Here is a 23533-nt window from a genome sequence, read left to right on the forward strand (position 1 = left end):
AGACACATGATTTGCGATTCTATTCCGTATTGAAGAAAAGAAAACCTTTGAAACAAAGATACACAGTGATTTTAGGGAAAGCTAAGTAACTGCGATATTTCAATGATAAATATTAACTGAATGGATGGACGTTACGCGAAACCATTGAGCTGTTCGGAGCGAATGTTGAATCCAGGTGTTGTACTCAGGGTTTAATACCAATCGTAATTAAATTTGGAGATCCAGGTATCTCAGTCTGTGCGTTTGGCAGTTGTTTGATAACAACATGTCACGAAATTCCTTGTTATAAATAAACTCTACATCAATACTAGTCATTCTCTCAAAAATTGTCTCTTCAATCACATCCTCTTTCTATATATAAAAGAGACCAACAACGAAAAACCAACAAAAGAAAACCAAAACAACAACAACAGCAAAACAAAAATACAAGACAAAAACGTTAATAAATAAATAAATAAATAAATAAATAAATTAATTCATTAATTAATTAATAAAAAAAATTAAGGGACAAGTTCTGTATCAATACTTGGCTGTTGACGGCGACAGCAGAGTGTTAGGTTGTCAAGTCCGTAACAGAACTGGAGAGTAACCTCTGATTACTTTTTTTAGAGAATACAGAGGTTTAAACTTTCTGTTGCGATGAAACTATGATAAAAAATTTCTCAACCATATATTCACTTTTTACCAATACTGTTTAACTAAGAAAGATACCCTTATTGGGAGCAGAATGATATTTTTGAAAAGTTTGCTCAAAGAAGGCTCAGCCTGGACGCCAATGACCTCTGCTCGACCTCCGCGTTACCTGGGACTATGTTCAATGACTGGTATTCCAAATCACGGCTCAAACACTGATGTAATTGTTCTCATCTTTCTCTTTGTCGAGTTTTGATCAGCATTCTCAGTTTCTTGATGGTTTTTTATCCTCTTTTTAGGAGTGGTACAATCTTGGACTGGGTTTGCGCCAAAGACCAAACTACCATGTACATTAGCGAGGAGGGAAGACTTTGCTGCCAGTATAACCTGCATAACGACTTAATCGTCAACTGGAAGTTTGACTGTGGAGATCGGGTGGGACCTCATCGAAGCACTCATTTCCTTTCACCTGATTATGAAGGTTTTAACCACGCGATCTCGATAGCATTGTATAACTCGACGTGGACCACCGCTGAATGGGCCATGAAGCTGATGCAAAATGTCAAAAAGCAGTTCAACAGAAACTGATCATCTCCGCAACTGGGAAAGTTTTTGCATTCCTTTGGTACCAGTGTTTAAACAGTTATAGAATATACATCCACCATCATTGCATGGTTATTTGGACTGTTCCAGGTAGCATTAGAAAACATCTCTTAAAGGTGTTTTTAGCTCGGAAAAGTTTTGCACTTCGTCAGTGTCCGTTTAGTGTCAGTAGAACTTCTCTTTGGAATACAAGTGACAGTGGAAACGAGTACGTATACTTGATTGAAGCATCTTTTAGGGGTCAAATAAAGCTCGAATTACGTCCGCAATGGTCTCCTTGAGAGGTTTCATTGAAACTTTTCGACGAGTATCCCCGACCTTCACATACGGGAGTACCCCAGGGATCAGTGTTCCTCTGTGTATCGTTCGGTTTTCTCCTATGTTACTCGGACCTTGTAAGACGCAGTATTTCTCTCTGTTATTATTTTCAAATTATATTTTACAAAAAAAGGGACATGCCTGCAACAAGAAAAGCCGTTTCATTGACCTAATTTAAAATATTAAAGGTACAGCTACTGTTCATGTTAGTCGGAAGAGGACAGAGCAGGAGAAGTATTACCAGGCCTTTACATTTTGTTTGATCTGAGATAAATCTATATAAGAGTCTTGTAAACCTAAAATGTTGAATTTCATTTGCTTGAGTTTTCTTTTGAACGCATTTTTGGAAAGATTTCTTAATGCTTGAGGTATTTCATTCCACAATTTTATTCCTATTCGAGAGAAGGAATTTGCTTGAACGGATAGCCTAGAAGGTTTGGCATAGAAGTTATTAGAGGCAGAAGAACGTGTATTGTAAGAATGAACATTAGATATATCTTGAAATAGATCTTGAATAATAGCCAACGAGCGCATGGCGGCGAGTTGAATGTTATCATTTCATATATCCAACCGTGAAGCGAGAGTGGAATAATTGTTTTATTAAAACGCACCCAAAATGTAGGAAACTAAAATAAAAATAAAAGCGCTCCCCAAAATTACGCGTACCACTTACCATATTTGTAGAGCATGGTATAATGGCTCATATACCATGATGGCTAAGCCAATGAAAACTCTTGAATTGCATTCCAATGAACCAGTTTCTAATGATACAACATAAAGTGGAAGAAGCCGCCAGCAATCGAGTTAATTCACAAACCTGAGACATTCTGAATAAGGGTTAGAATAGAGGAAGAAGCAGTAAAAAAACTTAATCGAACCGTAACAAGCTAGAGAATAAACGGCACGCAATGCATGCAGAGGCGATGACGTTTAAAAACTGTTCCTAGAAGATTGCAACATGAGCAGACAAACTGATTGTTAAACTTTTGGGTTAGAAATTTTAGGGGTTTACATTTAGGGTAGTCCATTGGTGGTTCATTCAAGTAGTTCATGTACCAGGTCCATCTTGTTAGTCCATGTCAGCGAAATGTACCAACCCAAATAAAAAGCGCTCCGCTGAAAAGTTCCTCTCTCTGAAACCAACACCTTATTATCTTTAATTAAAGATATTTGGCAAAGCTAATTACTTCACCGGAAATTAATTCGTTGTTTTAAGCATATACTTGTCCAAGAGAAAGTCGTTTTCTCTTGACTTGCCATATCGCGTGTGCGACCCGCTTGTCTATCTAAAATTGTATGTATCGAAGATATGTTATTATGAGTTTGCCCGTGAGCGCAAATTTATCCGACACTGTATAAACCAAAATCAACCCCCAAATCTTCGTTTAAAAGCTGAAATTAAAAGCACTCTGCTGATTCTGCAAACAGCAAAGGAAAGCCGCAAAGTACAAGTTTCTCTCTCTGAAATCGACACCTTATTATCTTTAAAGATATTTGGCAACGCAAATTACCTCACAGAAAATTAATTTGTTTTTAACCGTATACTTGTCATCAATGAACATTCGTATTGTCTTTACCCTGACAAAACGATTATCAATTTAATCAGAACCACTCTTTCGTTGGGGGAAAATATAAAACAGCGCATTTCCAAAACTTCATAAAAAAACTGAAAACTGCAAATGAATCGTACCCTGACTTCATTATCACTACTGTAAACTGTACATTTCAGTGCTCATACAATGCTTATTCAATTCACTTCAAGACTAGCAAAAGTACAACTGCGCTACCAATCCGTAAATTGTATGTAGACCCTTCAGCTATCGCGTGTGCGACTTGCTTGTCTATCTAAATTTGTATGTATGGACGATATGTTCTTATTACGAGTTTGCCAGTGGGCGCAAATTTATCCGACACTATAAACCAAAATCAACCCCCAAATCTTCGTTTAAAAGCTGAAATTAAAAGCACTCCGCTGATCCTACAAACAGCAAAGGAAAGTCGCAAAGGAAACCCGCAAAGGAATGTTACTCTCTCTGAAATCGACACCTTGTTATCTTTAAAAATATTTGGCAACACTAGTTACCTCACCGGAAATAAATTTGTTGTTTTAACTGTATACTTGTCATATCGATTAAAAGCAGTCTGCTGATCCTACAAACAGCAAAGGAAAGCCGCAAAGCCTTCACCTATCGCCTGTGCGACTTACTTGTCTATCTAAACTTGTATGTATGGAGGATATGTTCTTATTATGAGTTTGCCCGTGAATGCAAATTTATCCGATACTGTTTAAACCAAAATCCACCCCTAAATCTTCTTTTAAAAGCTCCAATTAAAAGCACTCCGCTGAACCTACAAACAGCAAAGGAAAGCAGCAAAGGAACTCCCAGAGTGCATTTCGCTTCCACTGGGGGATAAAAAGTGCGCGACATAAGCGTGACGAACTATGCGAAATCACTATCCAAAGGAATGCATGCTTGCTAGCATAAAGCGATGACGTCACACAATACGCATCGCTTAAAAACGTAAAAACCGAATGTTACTGGGGCGCGGGGGGGAGGGGTGGGGTGGATGGGAACGCTAGTTTAAACAGCGATAATTATAATAAGGAAAAATAGTCTCTACGAGTAAACAGGCTGGTGTCAAGAGGTGTGATATTCACAAGGAGTGGTTTATAAAGGTCTGGTTATCCCAATGGGAAATGATACAAATGATACTTTACTTCATTTTACTTTTATAGCTTGGCAATACAAAAGACTACAAGTATTGACAGGAGAACCCTTAACAGGAACTACTTCCCTCACTCAAGGGTTACCCAAAGTTCACAATAAGTAAGGGTTATTGACCAAGTGTGAGGTCAAAATGGCTGGATATTGGCCAAGTTCTTTTTTTGCATGTTTATGGACCGAAACGGAGTCAAGGTCCATAAACACGCAAACAAAGAACGAGGCCAATATCCACCCATCTTGGCTGAACAAGCTTGGTCAATAAAGGATTTATTATATGGCTTTCAGGGAAATTTTTCTTGCGGGACACGGCGGGTAATCCCGAGCGGGCAAGATAGCTCCATCTTGCCCGCTCGGGTAACCAATCACAGTGCAGGATTTGATTCATCTTGCCCGCTCACAGGGCTAGCCATATAATAAATATGGGTTATTGACCAAGTGTGGGGTCAAGATGGCTGGATATTGGCCAAGTTCTTTTTTTTGCGAGCTTATGGACCGAGACGGAGTTGAGGTCCACAAACTTGCAAAAAAACAGAATGAGGCCAATATCCAGCCATCTTGACTGAACAAGCTTAGTCAATAAAGGATTTATTATATGGCTTTCGGGGATATTTTTCTTGCGGGGCGTGGTGGGTAGTCCCGAGTGGGCAAGATAGCTCCATCTTGCCTGCTCGGGTAGCCAATCACAGCGCAGGATTTGATTCATCTTGCCCGCTCACGGAGCTAGCCATATAATAAATAAAAAAATTACACAGCTAGTAAAATCATAAATAAATAAACAATGGGAAGCAGCGCTGCCTCACGACCAAATAACGACTCTATGGGAGAATTATAAATAAAGTCAAGATGCCTCCTGGACAGCCTGCTATAAAGGGAGCTACATCATACTTTGGACATCTTGAAAACTTTAACCTAAATTTTTCAAGTTCATTATTTGTAATTCATGTTAAACTTCTCCATCGTTAACCATCCTTGTTCCCCTAAGGTTTATTATGAACTCTTTGGTGTTATCTCTATCTCAGTAAACTATTATTTTCAGGTTTCCCAAAATTTGAAGGTTATTTCGTACGTGGCCGAAATAACTCAAAATACCATGTCTGAGCTCCTTTAATTTGTAGAGAAAGTATATCCCCTTTATAGCTATATACATACTAGTTATGCAACACTTTTGAGTGGTATACTGTGAATTATCCCATGAGTCACTTGTATTTTCTCAGTATACACACTTGCCTAGAGGCTCCTGTGTAAGTGACAAGTCAGAAATTCCATGTTGTAATCCATCAAATATTTTCGCTCACAAGTGACTGGTCTAAATGCGTCATGTGACCAAACATTCCCCAACTAAAACTGGGTAATATCCAAGAATATTCCCCAACTTTCAGAACTGTGCGTGTTTCGAAAAATATTTGAAGGATACTAAACACAATAGCCTCCATTTGACTTTGAAAATATGGTCAGATATTTGTCCTTGAACATTTTCTGTTCCTCAAAGCTCACAGTTTTCCTTGAGCTATGCTCTCAGAAAAATGTTTGATTCTCGGAACAGATAATGTCCGCGGACAAATATCCGAGCATACTTTCGTGCCAAATGGAGGCTGTTGTTTATATATACACCACGAGAGAGCATTTGATACTGTTTAATACCATACCATAAAAAATACAGCAGCCAACACAACCAATCTGACACACGCACCACGTCAAATATACAATGTCTTTCCTGTATTCTTATTGGCTGCATTTTCTATGGCATGGTATAAAGCAGTATACATTATATGTGATACTTCACAACCAAAAATTGGTTCATTTTCATCACACACTGCTATGATTTGCGAACCCCAAATGACAGTCCTGAGGGTGTCTGCTATAACGAGACCAGACTCTACCCAACCAGAATAGAAAAGACTTCACACAAATTTGCTTCTTGATTGTTTTATTTTTTCTCTTCATTTAAAACAACCAAAATTGTGTCTAATATTTCCTTCATTAAGATTTACATTTATAGTGAAAAAAGAACAGCTAAAAACACACTGTGTTCATAATTTAATTTTACTATTGCTGGAGAATAAATTTGTGTTTTGCAATGATGTGAACCTGCAGAACTCATTTTGTATTGGACAGTGCAACTACTGTGAAGTTTAATGCAGTAGGGTCCCTTTTCATGTACTCTTTGCATACTTCAGCTGCATCCTAAAAATAAGAAAAAAATCTGCTATTAGCTAAAGGTACATTGTAAATACAGTTGAAACTTCACTTCAATGGAAAGCATTTACAGAACTTAGTAGCTTAACAGGTGGGCACCTGTATTGGTTCCTTATTTCTCTGTCATGAAACTGCTAGCCCTGAGCACTACTTGAACCCCCCTCCCCTACCACCTACCCTCCACCCCAATCCCCTGATGTCATGCTAGTCCCTATAGGGCCACTTAGTTTCCCTAACTTTAGAACACTGGCCACGCATAAACAATTACATTAGAGGCCTGCAATGCATACAGAGAGCTAGACTGATTTTCGGTAATCACCAGGAAGAGAACACCTCCATCACAAGACAGTGAGCTAATTGGTTAGAGCAAGCATGCATCTTCAACTATTTTCAAACAAAAACAGGACATTGAGTAATGTTCACTTGTCATTTGTGCACTTGCCTTTAAAAATGTCTCTTGTGTTGTTTTGCCGTGATTTATAGGACATGACTTCCTCCCATCTAGAAGGCAACATTGCATGAATATTCAGTCAGATTTTTGATCCATTATGTCTTCTAAGATTAGTAAACTGAGTTTACATTATTGCCACCTAAATTTTGCAGGAACTTAGTTCCACAAAAATGGGCCAATTTCATGATCCGACAGAAATAACTTGCAGAATGGAACTAGATGAGAAATGACCATTGAACAATCTCTTATCTCTTAATTTGAAGCACAACATTTTGTCCGCAGAATAGACAGGCCTTTTAACCTATGGATGGTGTCTTTCAGATATTCAGTACACTTGTGACTTGCATTTTCCTTAGGCATTAGGAGTTTAGAAGCAACACCACATTCCAGAAATGTTTCTAGTGCTTGTGTTGTTAACAATATATATATAGAGGATTTTACATGCCTGCATGTGGATACGAATTTTATCTTTGAGTGTTCTATTCGATACCTCATTCGTGAGATATTGAGTTGAATAGGAGAAGATAAAATTTGTATCCACAAGCGGGCATGTAATATTCTGTTTATTCTATAAACATACTAATGACAACGTTTTTGATGATTTTCCTAAGATTTCCAACCATTTTCTGAAGATTTCTGAAGATTTTCCAAAATTGCACCGAAGGCCAGATGAATGCATCTGAACATTTTCCTAACATTTCTGAACATTTTGCGAAGATTACTGAAGATTGCCCAAGATTGCCAAAGACGACCAAAGGAGATCCAAAGATGTTTCGATCATACATCAACAAATTTAAGTGTAGTTTAAGGGACAAAAGAAAAATGTTATCAAAAAGGAATGATATCTTCATAGTGTGAAAGATAAAAATAGTATCTTCACTGTGCACAATGAAGATATAATTTTTTAGTAAAAGGAAAAAATCTTGGTATTTCACTGGTGTTTATATAATAAATATACATACTGCATTGTGCAAAACATCACCTAGACAAACCATAAGATAAAAAGCTAAACACATTCACTTGCCTAATTCATACAAACTTCCATCCTTGTGCACAATGGCAACAAAATGAAGGTCAACATGCTCTTCAGCAGGAGGTGCCTACAAATTACACAGACATTGAATCACAAATTTACAGTTCCTTATGTACAGTTAAATTCACTTTTTGAAATTAGCCTTCGGAGAACTTGGGTTTTGACAAAAACACCCATTCTTTAACCATTAATCATGGCCTGGCAGTGGTTTTTACGTGACCATATGGGAAACATTAAAGTCAAAGCATGCATAGAATTGTAGCCAAGTGTGTTACCTTCTTTCTCTGATAGTCCAGCAGGAACAAAAACCCTAGTGTCCCTATTTTACAATACTGTACCTTACCCTTTATGCTTCTGCTGCTGTGCTTCTTAATCACAGTTCAAAACGCTGAGAAAATCTTGACAAGTCACTACTAATGCCATACCTACAAACTATCCTAGATTACCTGCAAGTCCCCTGGATTATACAGGCTGAACCTCTCAGATCATGTGCAGTTTCAAGATATTTGTCAAATATCCAGACACATTTAGAAAATTATTGAAAGCACAAACTTTCATTTCATGTTTTCAACTTTCCAAAAAGTACTTTCACCACATCTTGCCCTCTTTAGAAGGTAACGACTACATTGTTTAAGAAAAATTTCCACCATTGGAATTCCAGTTTAGCTTCACACTTTCCCTAAACATTTGGTATTTGAGCCCCCTTCCCCCTCAGATTTGCCAATGACCTTCCCAGGGTCAGGGGGGAGGGGGAAAGTGGGCAGAGGCATGAATATTGTCTGGATTCTACCACTTTGGATATTTGTGGAGCTAATGTCATGGAATTTGGAGACTCCTTTTCTCAGTCAGCTACCCTTAGGCAATGAGAAGATCAACTCTCACTGATGAATTCTAGATTTGAGTTTCTTTGGGTTGGCATCTTTGGATTGCATGCAAAGTGTTGAGGTGAGAACAAGGTCATGAGCTGAAATAAGAAAATTCTTTATTGAATGTTTTCCTTACCTCTGTCTGACCTTCTTGGGCACAAGCTTCATGTATATCACCAATTTTCTACAAAGGACAAGAAATTTAATAAATTCTTAATGATGAAAATGTTGTTATCTACTAATGCAAATGGATCTATACCTATATGATGGGAAATAATAGTTGTATTGAGTTGTTACACATTTATTATTAAGCAGTAAGTTCTTTCTTACAGAAGAGAACAATGTTACTATTAACCTCATCAACTTCCAGTTTCTGTCCTTTTTCGTCTGGCGACAATGATTTTGTGGCGTCTATAAAGTTCTTCAAAAAACCTTTCTCATCTGTGTAAACAGAATGGAATTTTACATCAAACACCTTTGTCAAAGTATAGAAAGATGTTGTCAGAGATCACTTAGACCTGCAATCTCAATGCAGAGAAGATGTTATTGTTATCACAATCCATGCACTATGAAATCATGTTAAATCTAATCCTTCATTTGATTAACTTCTTAGTCCCTGTTCTGTTCTGCTGATATTTTCATTAGCACCCTGGAAAAAAAGACTCTACACAGAATATTGTTTTATCTTTTATTGGTTTTCTTGTGCAGGCAACATTGGATTGAAAGCATACAGTCAGAAACAAACAGTGATAGACAGCTCAAACAATGATAGCCTGTGAATAACGACATCTCCTGTCACTCCTGGCAGGTTTGGCATTATTTTTTTCTTAGAAAATATCAAATTGGCTGGGAGAAACAATGGGCAGCTGTATTCACAGTGCATGATAAAAAAGGTTTATCTCTAGCTTTAGAATTGAAGTTCTGTTCTGATTATTGCCTTACCAAACTCTAGAACATCTGTGTTGTTTGCAATGGAGTGTATTATGGCTACTGTTCCACATGCATTTCCTATTGTCTGCTTCATGAAGTACACATTAGGGCTCACCTCCTAATGACATATAGCTATTAATATTCAAGTGTGGTTTATTGTATGACATATGGTAGTATCATTTTACTTGGATGGCTACGGTTCAAAATTGTAGTTTTGAATTTTTTAGTCAAATTGAAGTCATGATAACATCAGCATTAAAGTAAGTTACACCTTTTCTGTTCAAAAAAATAATGTTATTGTGCCAATATATCAAGCTTGCCTTGATTTCTTCATTATTTTTCTATATCTAACCTGGTTCAAATCAAAATTTCAAAAACCAATGACACAATAATTGATCAAAAAATAATTAATTAAAAGCCAAAAATTTAATAATCAAAATAGTTAATCCACTTTTTATCCCATAGACAATAGTCACCTGTCTACTGTGTGAATAATTAATGTGCTTAGACTGACAGAACAACTCAATCTATACCTGGCCTTTTCGCTTCACTGTTTCTTCTTGTTCTTTCTTGAATTCATGGTACTATTGAAAAGCAAATTGCACTGTGTTAGTTTTTCCAACAAACACAAGCGATGACTGATATCTAAATTCACAGTGATAACAATAACAATGATAACAATGATTATTTTTAAGATTGAACCTACTGGCAGAGAAACTATGATTCACAGCTCTTGTGCTGATTATTTCAATAAAGCCACATTTGCACATGTATATACTACACAGGAATTTAAGAGTTTTATAAGACAGTATAATAGGCCTTAAAGGGGAAGCTGGGGGAACAGGGATGGTGCAGTGGTGAGAGTGCTTGTCTCGCACCGTCCAGTGTCACCTGGGTTCAATTCCAGCCCAGTGCCATATGAGGGTTGAGGTTATTGTTGATTTTTTCCTTGCTGCATGGGTTTTTCTCTGGATACTCCTGGATTTCCCTACTTACTTAAACCTAATCTTCTTTGCGTGTGTCTGCACATAAGGCTTTCCAGGTAGTTTTCCATGTAACTTGCTGAAGCTAATCTGGCTTCCTCTCTAAATATTGTAATTAAATTTAAAAAAATACAACAACAACAAGTGACAAACTGCTACCTTGTCACTTGTTGGAAAAAGAAGTAGAAGAGCGCATGTGGGCTGCGGCAGCATAGCTAAAAGTTCAGAATCAAGTCCAAGCACATCTACAAAACTCCAACTTGGCTTCAAACCAAGACTTGTTGCAAACTGGAATAAAATTTGAACAAAGCCAGTTAATGTTACACTGTGTATTTAAATACTATAACTTGATATATGTAAGAGTTCCCTAACTTTACCAGTGACTTTACCTTGAATACTTTGGAAATGTAATAAATATTACTGTTTGAAGTATTTCCCACAATATAAAAATTTGAGATGCCAAGTTCCACTAAATTTAACTAAGATTTTGCAAATATCTACGGATATTTTTTGAAAGACCAACTGTGCCCACGCTCCCCCCCCCCCCCCCACCCCAATTCCCTAGTGTGTACCATATTCTTATATTTTGTGCAAAAACATCTATTATGTACCTATGCAAGGATTTCACTTTTGCAATTTTTCAAAACAGAAGGCCATAAAATGAAAACAAAGAAAGTAGGCCTGGGAGTGCTTCCTCAAATTGGATAGCTGTTCTCTAGACCTTAGACCACTCCCCACAGTACCCAAGAGTACTGTAAAACTTATGCATTATGCGAATGGCGAATGCAGTTAATAAATTTTAAGGTGTGCCCAACTTTAATACAAGAAACTGAAAAACTCTAATTTGTTTTTATAACATCATCAGCCAAACTCATCAAATTCTCATCCTAAAAGTTCTAGAAAGATTTCAACACTAACTAAACTTAACATAAAAGCAATGTAAGCCTACATGTACGCTAACCTTGTTCATAACCTTGCCAGTGATTGAATGACAGCAGGACAGCCAGGAGGATTCACAGCAACCAACAAGACAAATGGAGAAATGAGAAGCTAAACAAAAGAATTTTAGAAAATTCAACGTGACGCCGGCAAGCTTTAACCTTACATCTGGATTTGATTCCAATGGCAGCCACCGAACCATGTTTCTTTAATTTGTCTCGAGAATAATAAGTTCAATGGCACAGTAATCTCTCCTCTCCTGTGCTCGATACCACCTTCTTCCTGTTGCTGGAGTCAGCCCTTAGTCGAGCCCGCAACTTTTAGACAGCAGTTTAATTTTAAAGAGAGTGGTGGGGTGCATTGTGGGAGATTTCCGATTTTAAAGATGGCGGCCGGTGCGGCGAGAAATTTTCGCAACTTCCTTAGTGAAGCTGTTACAACAAAAAGAACTCTTGTGGTACTTCGCACTGGTATAAAATCAAGTATTCCATGCATGGCGATCTTGAATCGTCCATTTTCTGATAGCATGACTCCAATTAGCACTGATGTTTCGAGTGAAAGCTCTCCAACCATTTCAAGAAGTCCGCTCTTCAGCGGCCAGAAGGTCGCGCCGAAAAGATTCCAGCTATCGTTCGAGGAGTTTCAGAAGCTAAGAAGGAAGTTACGTACAAGGCAAAGGCTTGCAGGTCTACCAATTGGTATGACAGCTCTGCTTACGTCGTCGGTTGTCAGTGCCTATATGTTTCCAAATATGTTCGATGCCACGCCGGAACAGATCGAACCAATATTGTAAGTGGCCTAATAAGCAGTGGACTTACACGGAGCTGTTAGTAATAGAAATTGGACCGAGTAGAGTACAATTCAGGGAGTAATCAGGCGAAATTATGAGCGCAAAATTACCCTCTGAATTGTACGACACGATGTTCAGTTAAGCTTACTAGCTTATTTATATATATAATAACAATAGTTGCTATTCTTATTCAGTGAGATGCTAATAAGTGGCCGGGTATTCTGGAGTTTAGCTTATAATTAAACCTACATGTATCAATGACAAATAACGAGATTCTTTTGAGCGAAAAAGTTAGTGGTATTTTCCATAGTGTTTACTAAAAGTAAGGAAACAAGATTCTTTTAAAGTGCATCTGTAGTGTAGATGGCCAACTGTAGGTATCTAAGCACAAAAAGTTGTATGACAAACAGACATGTAGAGAATCAGAATCAAGAATTTTGTTTTACAGTCAGACCTCAACTAACAGCCACCTCTTTATTATGGCCACTTTTGTCCCCAGTGGACGGTGCATTCTAAGCTGCCAAAATATCCTCTCAACAATGGCCAGTTAATCAATGACTGATAAGTGGTGTTGCTGTAAAAAAAACCCAATTTTGTATTGTAAAAGGTCATGAAACTTGATTGGTACCACAGGTCGTTTGTCTCTGTTTCTGTTTTATTAATATATTTTGATTTTGTTACATATTTATATGCTATGTACAATATGCATTTGTCAAGGACAGAAATGTTCCACCCCTAGAAAAAGACAGGTGTCATAGTACATCCCTACCTCCCTATAACAGCCACCTCTCTACAACAGCCACTTTTCTCTAATCCCAGTTGTAGAGGGAGTCATTTGTATAATATATAGATTTAGGTCAGCCTACAAGCATAGCCCCTGGGCCGGGTTGTTCAAAGCCCGATTAGGCTAGCCCAGGAAAAGGTAGAATTTTGATTTGAGTTTTGTAACTTTGCGGTGAGGTTTTCTGTATATTGTTTGGCCTTCTGTTTTGAGTTTTAATAATCACCATATACACAAAACAAAGCAGCAAAACACATTGTTAATAGAAGAAAAAGTTATAATTTGGTTAACTTTTAATCCTGGGTCAGTGTTAACCAGCTTCTGAACAATACTGCCCGGTTTTCAACAAGTTCACCTGACATGAGCCCACGATCTAAACGAAAACCAGAACTTGGTCAGCAGTCAGCTTCAAAAAAACACGTTACCTCAATGAGCTATAAACTTGAACCTGCGATATGGTCATGTGATACTGGTCAGCGGATACCTTGTTTTGACAGGTGTCAATTGATCATAACATGGATGTCCAATGTCAAAGAAGTACGTGCTGAACCAAAGCTGCATGTCTCTGTCAACCTATTGTTTGGAGTATGGCCGCCATGTTGCGCGACTGCGTCGTCGTTGTCGTCGCCGTCGTGCATCCTGCGAGTCAAATTATTCTTGTATTTTGATTGGTTCTTACTTATGATCTATTGGGGGACAGTCACTTAAATAATGTTATTATTATTCCTTTTGTGTTTCTTTACTATGTAAAACAAGTAGATTTCTTGTAATGTTGCTGTGCGCTTGTTCAGTAATAGATCACAAAGGACATCAAAATGTGGTATGAACATCAGAGACACACTTGGCTATTGCCTTGTGTGTCACTTTTTTGTTCTTATCAGATTTTGATGTATAATATCTCATTTTAATTTTAATATATTGACATGATCAGTGGGTTGCCCAGTTTGCTGTATAGGGTAACCCTGTCATGTGGGGTTGCATTTTGCCATGTTACAAACGTGTCAAGGTGGGGGTAAACCACCTAGCCATCTTTAATCACAGATTAATCATTTACATCAGGTCTCCATGCCTTGCATACAAATTTACTTTACAAGTTTGCTTTTTTAAGTCAATAGAAATATCTTGCTACTAAAGGTATTTATTTACATAATTATATTATTTTTTGTTGTTGTTTTGAAGGGGAATGGATCCCATAATTTTTTGTGGTTTGTGTGGTGTAGCGAGTGCAGGAGTTGGGTTTGCAGCTGGAACTGCTGCTTTTAAAGCAATCTGGAATATATGGAACAAGGACTTGGCATCTAAACTTCAAGAGGTATAAACCCTAATGTTAATTTAGAAACTGTTCTTGCTTGAGGCTATACATGGGTATATCTTGAAATATATATTTAATGTTTTGATTGCTGATTTTGAAGTGTATTGCAAAAATGCTTCTATCCTCTGATTGACGAATTTCTTTATTCTCATTACCTGTCAATTATTCTACAAGAGCATGTTGGATATGAGGTGGCAGATAGTCAACAAAGCACATAGCGCCAAGTTGGCTATAATCATCTCATCTCGTATCCAATGATCATCTCGTATAATCATAACCATCTCATATCCAACAAGTGCAAGTCGAATAAGTTTGTTATTAAAAATGCCTCCAAAAGATTTAGAAAACTAAACCAAAGTAAAAATAAAACCATCCCAAAATATCATGCTTTCGCTTACTATATTTGTAAAGCATGGTATAATGGCTCATAAGCTATGATGGCTAAGCCAATGAAAACTCTCAAATTGCCTTACCCAATGATCCAGTTTTTAATAAGAACTGTCAATATATTGATCATTGATGTGAAGTTTATATGAAATAGTTCATACATGAACTGCGGTTGTAGATGAAAGTGAAGAATGATCACCGCAGTTAATTTTCCAATTTAAGCAATTGGCAAGAAGAAGCCTGAAAAAAATCAGGGCTTCAACGGGATTCGAACCCGTGACCTCCGCGATACCGGTGCGATGCCCTGATTTTTTTCAGGCTTCTTCTTTCCAATTGCTTAAATTGGAAAATTAACTGCGATGATCATTCTTCACTTTCATCTATAACTGCAGTTCATATATGAATTATTTCATGTAAACTTCACATCATTTCACTCCTCACGGGAAGATATGAACTCAACTAATTGACCTCGCTCCCAATGTGTGGCTTCATAGCTCAGTTGGTAGAGCATCGCACCGGTATCGCGGAGGTCACGGGTTTGAATCCCGTTGAAGCCCTGATTTTTTTCAGGCTTCTTCTTTCCAATTGCTTAAATTGGAAAATTAACTGCGATGATCATTCTTCACTTTCATATTGATCATTATTGATCTACCTGAAAATATAAATTATAAACTGACAGCCAATTTGTTCATTAGTTTGTTCGTTCATAAATGCATGCATGCATCCATTTTCCAGTACATTTTACTTTTCAAAAAATGTTGCTGATGCTCCTCTTAAGAATGTCAACCATGGGAAATAAATTTGTGGCAAAATTATTCTTTATGTCCAAACTGTTCTGTTTTGTAGCGTGAAGCAGATTTCCTGGAAAGGGTGGCAGCTAGGAGGGCTTCATCATACAGCAAGTTTGAAGACGACTATTACGGTGAAAGCATCAAGACTGTCAGTGATTACAGACAGTGGCTGCGAGAACAACAAAAAAAGCAGACTATGATGGAAAAGTATGACAGTAAAGAACAATCAAAAGAAATGACCACGGAGGCCGCTTGAGCCATGCAAAGTACATGTACAAATGGAATCATAATATCTGGATACTAATGAACATCCCAAGTCTCAAAATTGTTTTGATATACGTAGATTCCTTGACAGAAAAGTCAGAGAAGACTGTATAAGCTGATCAGAAGGTTGTCATCAACCTTCTCTTTGGTGAAGCTGCCAAGCAAAGGACATAACACAAGTGTCTACCATGTTTTGTTGTTCCTACATTCTGACTTGTAATGTTAGTTATCCCACATCAGATGCTGTAGCTCAAATTTTGGAATTTTTCAAATGTGGTATCAAGTTATGATTGTGTAAACAGAGAAAATTAATCGGGTCATATATTTGCTTATTTGGCAGGCCCAGGATATTTTTATCTGGAGCATAAACATGTTCATTAGTTAAGCATTCCTAGCACGGTTTCTTTATAATGTACATCTCAAGAAAAGGCTTGAAAAATGTAAGAGAGGATTGACGAAATAAAGGAATGAGTTTTAGACTGCTACATATCTATTGTGCCTTTTTCATTATAATCAATAAATATCTTGTGCCAAAGCATAGTTAATAGAGGTGAATGGTTATGAAGCCTGGCAAACATCAAAGGAGCTAACAAAAATGCCAAGATTTTTGTTGGAAGGTCCACGACCATGCACAATCTTTTGTTTTGGGCTCATACACTGTGCATGAATTACGTAACCAACATGTTTCTATTGGTTAGTTCCTCAGTACAGAGTAAACAACTATTGTGTTTTGTGCACGGTCAAGGCCAAAAAAAGAGAACAAAACATACAACAAGAACTTTGTCAAGTTTCATTACCATTCCCTTCTATTAACTATGGCCAAAGCTTTTATTTATCAATAATTTCAAGATCTGTATTGCAAGGTATGAACCTTGTCTAGTCAGTACAGTATAGTTAGAAACTGATGTTGTTTCACTCTGGAGAAAGGAAACTACAGTTCTCGCCGAGTTCTCGTGAACCATGACAGAAAGTGACCTGTAGGCCCCAGGGGGGGGGGGGGTACTCCCCTATATGGGCTATATAGGTATGTGCCGTGGGATAGGGTATGGTTTTTTGAGGTTCTCGATCCTTAAATAGGGTATCATTTATGCCCATGTTGGCATAGTGTTGCAGTGTGATCCTTAGATAGGGTGCCTAAATTGTATCAGCTAAAATTGACCCGTTCAAACTATTTTGAGTTTTTGTTCTTCCCTTGCATAGGGTGTCATTTTTTGGGTTTGGGCCTTAAATAGGGTAACAATTTTCGTTTGATTCATCCTTAAATAGGGTCAGGGTTTAAGACCCTTCGCGGCACACACCTATCCAAAATTTATGGGAGTACCCCCCCGGGCCTGTAGGACAGAAATATTGGTTTAAATAAATATTGGTAAAGTTGCCCATTCTTGAACAAGCTCCAATATATATGTGTAGCATGTACAGAGTCACTATCTGAGTGATATGATAATCATAGACCATCTTACAGGTCTGCAAAGTAAACTAGCCTCTGTATGGAAGTGAATAATTATCTTACTTTGGGTTGATGTTGTGATAATAGAGATTTGAACACTATGCGATAGCATAGTGACATTGTGTAAATAACAGTTTAATACAAAAAGAGGAGAGTCAATTCTTATCTTGTTTCAACAGCATACAAAGGCCTGAGAGACGTGAAGAGTTAAAAAAAGAACTGTTAGATGAGCTAGTGGCGATTTGCAAGTTTCTATCAATGATGTATAATTTAGCTCCTTTTACAAACAGCAAAAATAATTTAGAGACAGCTTTCTCAGACTTTCTGCATTTTAGAGAATATTGACCACCTGTGTATGTACAGTATCTCCTTCGATCCACAAAAAGAGACTACTTGGCGCGGGAGACTGGTAACTAGAATAGCTCGCGTATTGCATTATGGGACACAAGCCTTGCTTTGTCCTCTTTTCTCGCTTTCCGCCATCTTTGTTCACGTGGTTGGAAGGTAAGTCTGAAAATGTCTCAATTTTGGGTATTTTTGCTCCTCCATTTCGTTTTATATTGAGTAGAGGCAATTTTAAATTACAGAGGACTTCAAAAATGGTTAATACAACTGGAGTGAGGCGCGGAACGCGCTATATGTTCTCTCGAGATTTCAGAAAACGGGGTAAGTTTTTTTAAGTAAAATTCATTACTCGATTGTCGTATTTGACATAACCTTAATCTACCGTTTTGAAGTCTTGACGTTGAACTTTCATTAAGTTTTTAAATTCTCTCTAACTGGAACGTGTTGTGTGGTACATAAGTGTGCATTGTGACAAAGTTTTCTTACATTGCAGCGTATATGAACTAAAAGTTAACTAAGGAAATTGGAAGAAGTCTTGCTAGTATCTGTGAAGTTAAATCTTAAGTTCTTAGTATTAAACGCCCGATCAGAGATAAAATTATCGTTAAATTTTACTGCAGTCGATCAGGATTGACGAAATAATGGAACTAACATTTGGATCTTGGCATTGTAAGATTATATGCTAGTTCTTTATAAATCAAAACTATAACAAAATTCGCACATCTGATTGGCTATCAACAGGCCCGATTTTCGCCTGTTACTGGACAGCTGGCATCATTTTGCGTGCACTCTTTCTTGGGCAGACGTACTTGATTGGATTCATTTTCCCATGCATCTTGGTAAAAGCACACTTGACTGTTAAAATTTGTAATTTTTATAATGGCATCTAACTGATGGTTATGGTCATACATGTGGTATTTTGTTATAGTTTTGATTAATTGGTAACAGGACTTCGTGTCATCCAATTCTGTCTGTAAACATACTCTGACTCCGGACTCCACCTAGATGGTCATCTGATTTTTTTTTAATTGCTTGTATGTTTACAGACGGAATTGGGCTACGCTCAATCCTATTACCATTATTAACTGAAAAACAATTTTTTTTGTATGTTAGGTGTTATTCATCTTTCAACTTATCTGAAAAACTACAAAGTTGGTGATATTGTGGACATCAAGGTATATGTGAAGTAAATTAAGAAAAAAAAAAACTAATAGTAATTGAGAGGCAGACACTCTTACTTGTCTATTTGTTAGGGATGTAATTATTTTTGCCTTTGGAGACAGATTATATAGCAGTTTTCTTGTTGAATAATTGACATGTGCAATAAGTGGGTTTCTCATACTGTCTATTGAAAGACCTTTTGCAATGTTATCCTGTAAGGTACTTTATGATTCTTTTTTTTTTTTCCTTAAGGTAAATGGTGCTATCCATAAAGGAATGCCTCACAAAGTTTACCACGGCAAAACTGGTCGCATTTTTAATGTCACTAAGCGTGCTGTTGGAGTTGTAGTGAACAAACAAGTCAAGTAAGTCTCCTTCTGTTAAACCAATTAATATTGCAATAAAACAGAGCTGGAAAATAAAAGTGATAGCCTGCCCAGCTGTTCAGGCCAAGACTGATCCACAGAAAGTAATAGGGACCTTAAGATATGAGGATGGGAAGGCCAGAACGGCAACGGCGGTGGACGCGGGAAACTTTTGCGGGTCCCGTAGTGTTGCCAAAAACAAAATGCTTAAGATGTGCATTTTCGCAAAGGACGGCGACGTCAATAATTCGAACCTCGTACAAGCTATTCACAGAGGCAATGACATCCATTAGACTATAAAAGAGATGGTAGAAACCTTATCCTATTAGGCTTAAACGATAGTGAACAGCGATGCTGAATTTCTTTTTCTGTATAAGTGAAGCAAACATCTGTCAATATTTTAATAGAGAAACCATAATTTCCGTATGAAAAATTAAACGAACAATCTGATCGACCTGCTTCAGATGGCTTTTCAGTTACCACTAGAGTGTTTGGGAATTCTGTCGCCGAAGAATCCTGACTTTTGGTGAACGTTTCAATTTCCATCTGTAATTGTAACAAGCATCATAAAAATCAAACAAACGTTGCTTCAAGTTCCGGGTAGCTTAAAAAAACTAAACGTCAGTTTGCAAATGTGTATTTTATTTGCTCGATAGATGCTCCATGGCATTCATTCTTATAACATTTTATCGACTGTACTTACACTGATGTATTCTCAATGCATACAGTTTGTATTGAGCTTGCTCACTTGTGATAGCGTCTGAACAGTGACTGCAGAAACACAAACGAACAGACAAGGAATATTTTTATTCACATTTTCGTATCTCAGCATAGTGTTCTACACTACAATCATGAAAACTGTGAACCTTATAAACATTCCTATCAATATAACTGAAAATAAAGTCAATTGGAACAGTTATCGAGGCAAAACAGGAGCAAAATACTCATGTTTTCGATACGACGGCTGGTCGGGCGAAATGCGTCCTCGACGAGATGAGGACGGCAGAGAGATGAGTCGAGAGTTCTCGTGCGCATGCCTGGTTGAGTGAATTTACTTCCGGTAGCTGTCCTAGCTCGTCCCATCCTGGTATCTTAAGGTGCCTAATATTAGTAACTGAACAGGCAACTTTGTTTAACATAATAGTATTGATCAAGAAAAAGTCCAGACAGTCTATCTGAAAGTAGTTTGCTTCAAAATATCCCAGCCAAACACACCTCCCCAACTTAATAGTCCTGATTGTTATTTTATTGGATGTAGGCTGGAGATACTGTTGCAGTGAAGAAAGCGGAGGTTGAACAGACTGGGGTCGAAATGTCCCAGACTGTTTACCTGTGTCTAGTGACAAGCGGAATATTTTTTCACCTGTGTCCACCAGCATCCATCTTGGACAATATTATTTTGATATTTATTTTCACAACAACCACTCCCATCTTTCCATTTCTCATTGAACTTGAATACTCATACATTATTACGTTTCATCGTCGGTGTTTCAAAGTTCTCTTCTACATGTACTTCTTCAACTTCCACTTCTTTGACACATTGTTTACGCGTTAGAAAACGATCCATATTGCAAACTGAAAATACTGAACTCACGCTTGATTAGCAAAGAAATGCGGAAGGATAAAGCAAGTCACATTTGCTGTCTTTGTTATGTGCACTGCAAAGTTGCTTTTATCGAGTAGAGTCTGGTAACTGCTGTGTGAGAACTGCACAAGTGAGCACAACTGTGGGTGGAAAATGGATGAAAATATTCAAATCAATAAATTCTGAATTACTAAGGATTTTCTTGCCTGTCGCCAGTGACAGGCATCCATATTTTTTGCCTGTCACTTCCTAAAATGACCTGAAATTGACAGGTAGACAGGCAACATTTTGACCCCTGACAGAGTACATCAAGTCTTGTCTGTCATGTGTGACTGCACAGATAAGAGTAAAATCTTCATTAGTGCTAATGGCTAAGATCAAGGGAAACCCACTTTGATAGTTAACAATAATTACTGCTAAATTTGTGGTTGTTGCTAAGTTTTGTTGTAATGTGAGTGGTGGTAAAGACTTGATGCTAGGTTTTAGAGGTTTGTTTAATGAGTTGTGGAAAATGTTTTTTTTTTTGAATAATTTTTGCATGGTATTAGGTTTCTGGTCTGACAGTGATGCTTTGTTTCTCTTTCATAAGGGGAAAAATCTTGCCAAAGAGAATAAATGTACGTGTTGAACACATTAAGCACTCCAAGTGCCGAGATGACTTTTTGAGGTAAGAATGAGTGTGTACATTCGGAATTGTCCCGAAGAAAACAGATATTGCAGGTTGAGAGTTGTCTTTGTTGCCATTTTTCATGTCACTTAGATGTTCACAGAAGTGATTTCATGGTCTTATTCTTGTGTCACAAATGTATAGCATTTTGCATTGAGTTCAAGTAGTGCAGTACATTACATCAGAGGTAGATGATCAGTGAATTGGATTGACAATTAATCTCTTGAGTGTCTGACCATTGTGTACACTGTGTGCCGCACCATTTTCACTGAAAATGGTTGTGTGGTAAAAAGCTTCATGCAATAAACTTTTTCACTTAAACTATGGGCATGTACACATTTTCTCAAAGGTTATAAAAGTATTTCTTCAATATGGTTAATTTGACTGTGGTTGATGTAATTTGATATCCATTTGACGTCACAGCAATGGGAAATTAGAAGTCTGTTAAAAAACCTCCCACGAATCTTAGGTGCTGATAAAAGTTGTTTCTGGTGTGCCTGGAGTTTGACCAAATCTCTTAAAATTTTGAGGTGCCCAGTACATTGTATAGGCACCTGGGGGACAAAAATCGTGACACACTGAGTATGTCATATAGGCACTCAAGGGATTAAACCTATCTCTATATACATTTTAACCTTGGGTAAGATTTGCTTGGCATGCCAAAGCTGTGATCTGATTTCGGTAGTTTACAGCCAGGACATTTACTATCTAGAACATTTTGGAGGCAGGATGGCAAAGAGACTCCAAACTGGCACTGATAATATTAACATTAACATAACATGAAGCAATCGATAACAAACACAAGATCATTTAGATACATAAAGGGAGTAAGTTGTAAATTAAAAACAATATATTAACCAACGTAATATCCCTTCAGGCGTGTCAAGGAAAATGAGTTGAAGAAGAAGGATGCCAAGGAGAAGGGCCTAGTGAAAATTGATTGCAAAAGAAAGGTAATTTGATAAGTCTTCTGCAGCTGGAAATCAAACAACCTAATGTTGATCACTAGAAATACATGTGATCAGCATGAAGAAATGACAATAGTAACTAAACGCTACCAATTTTGAAGTCACTGTCATAAATTACTGGCACAATATGTACTATGGATTTTTTTTGTACTCTGAAAATATTTATTATTGTAGCACTACAAAGCACACAATGAAAATAGTATACTGTGAAAGGATTCTTATAGTTATCTTGTCAGCAAAGCTGGGCATTTAATACATGCCCAGAAAATTGTTATTGTTGAGAACTTCTTATTGGCTGCAATTCTCAATAGTTAATTTACAAATAAACTGAATATTATAAATTACCGTTTTTCACTCCATACACAAAGAGGCAAAATTGTTAGCTGACAAAGTTCTGGAGTTGTTAAAGATACAGTACACTTACGGTATACATAGGGTAATCTCATATGAACCTTAAAAGAGAATGTTACATGCACTTCTGTCAAATAGCTAACAATTCTTAACTGATTTGTTGCAGCCAACTGCACCACGGCTTGCACACTTTGTGCGTACCAAGAGGAACACTCCCGAGACCTTGGAACCAATCCCATATGAGTTTGTTGTATAAATCTGAAATAAACTTGTAAAACAGAGCATGTCTTGTTTTTTATTTTATTTTGTGGATCATGTTATCCCATGAGTATAATCAGTCGTTTTTGATGTGAGTGAGAGGGTAGTTATGGATAGGCCTGTTGTTAGTCAAGCAGGGCAGAACTGTTTTTCAGAGTCAAGTGAAATAATTTTTGACTCTGAAGATCACTTCTACTAAGGTTGACAAAATGTCAGTTCACCCAGGACAAACTGAACACTTTAGCAACAATAGGCCAAATTCTTATTCACAGTCTTGCACTGGAACTAGCTTGCAATGGACACTCGTGGGGAGAATATCATTAAAAAGAGATTTATGTCATTTACATTTGAAAGATTCCCTGCCGTAGCCTCAGTTGCAAGCT

General features: G+C 37.4%; 3 protein-coding genes across 4 annotated transcripts; 2 read left to right on the top strand and 1 right to left on the bottom strand.

Moving 5' to 3' along the window:
* Positions 1-6190: 6190 nt before the first annotated feature.
* Positions 6191-11993, bottom strand: LOC110057592 (ubiquitin carboxyl-terminal hydrolase isozyme L3-like). Of its 2 annotated transcripts, XM_020764186.2 has the most exons (10): positions 11845-11991; positions 11701-11712; positions 10899-11027; positions 10290-10340; positions 9769-9874; positions 9182-9267; positions 8963-9010; positions 7952-8027; positions 6919-6977; positions 6191-6464 (listed from the first exon to the last, which is right to left on the bottom strand). In XM_020764186.2, exons 1-10 carry the CDS (start codon positions 11878-11880, stop codon positions 6378-6380), a joined length of 690 nt encoding a protein of 229 aa, XP_020619845.1. In that variant the 5' UTR covers positions 11881-11991; the 3' UTR covers positions 6191-6377. The 2 variants fall into 2 exon arrangements, with proteins under 2 accessions (XP_020619845.1, XP_089130054.1); XM_089273928.1 differs by having other exon boundaries at positions 11701-11993.
* Positions 11994-12036: 43 nt separating this feature from the next.
* LOC110057593 (uncharacterized) lies at positions 12037-16490 on the top strand. The gene is made up of 3 exons (XM_020764187.2): positions 12037-12467; positions 14429-14561; positions 15795-16490. Exons 1-3 carry the CDS (start codon positions 12064-12066, stop codon positions 15993-15995), a joined length of 738 nt encoding a protein of 245 aa, XP_020619846.2. The 5' UTR covers positions 12037-12063; the 3' UTR covers positions 15996-16490.
* Positions 16491-17872: 1382 nt separating this feature from the next.
* Positions 17873-23173, top strand: LOC110057573 (large ribosomal subunit protein eL21-like). The gene is made up of 7 exons (XM_020764165.2): positions 17873-17954; positions 18038-18116; positions 18909-18970; positions 19209-19321; positions 21496-21573; positions 22451-22526; positions 23059-23173. The coding sequence occupies exons 2-7, from the start codon at positions 18050-18052 to the stop codon at positions 23146-23148; spliced, it is 486 nt and encodes a 161-aa protein (XP_020619824.1). The 5' UTR covers positions 17873-17954; positions 18038-18049; the 3' UTR covers positions 23149-23173.
* The last annotated feature ends 360 nt before the right edge of the window (positions 23174-23533 follow it).

This window comes from Orbicella faveolata, unplaced genomic scaffold, assembly GCF_042242905.1.
Source record: "Orbicella faveolata isolate gen_17 unplaced genomic scaffold, um_ofav_v1 contig_35, whole genome shotgun sequence".
Taxonomy (NCBI): domain Eukaryota; kingdom Metazoa; phylum Cnidaria; class Anthozoa; order Scleractinia; family Merulinidae; genus Orbicella; species Orbicella faveolata.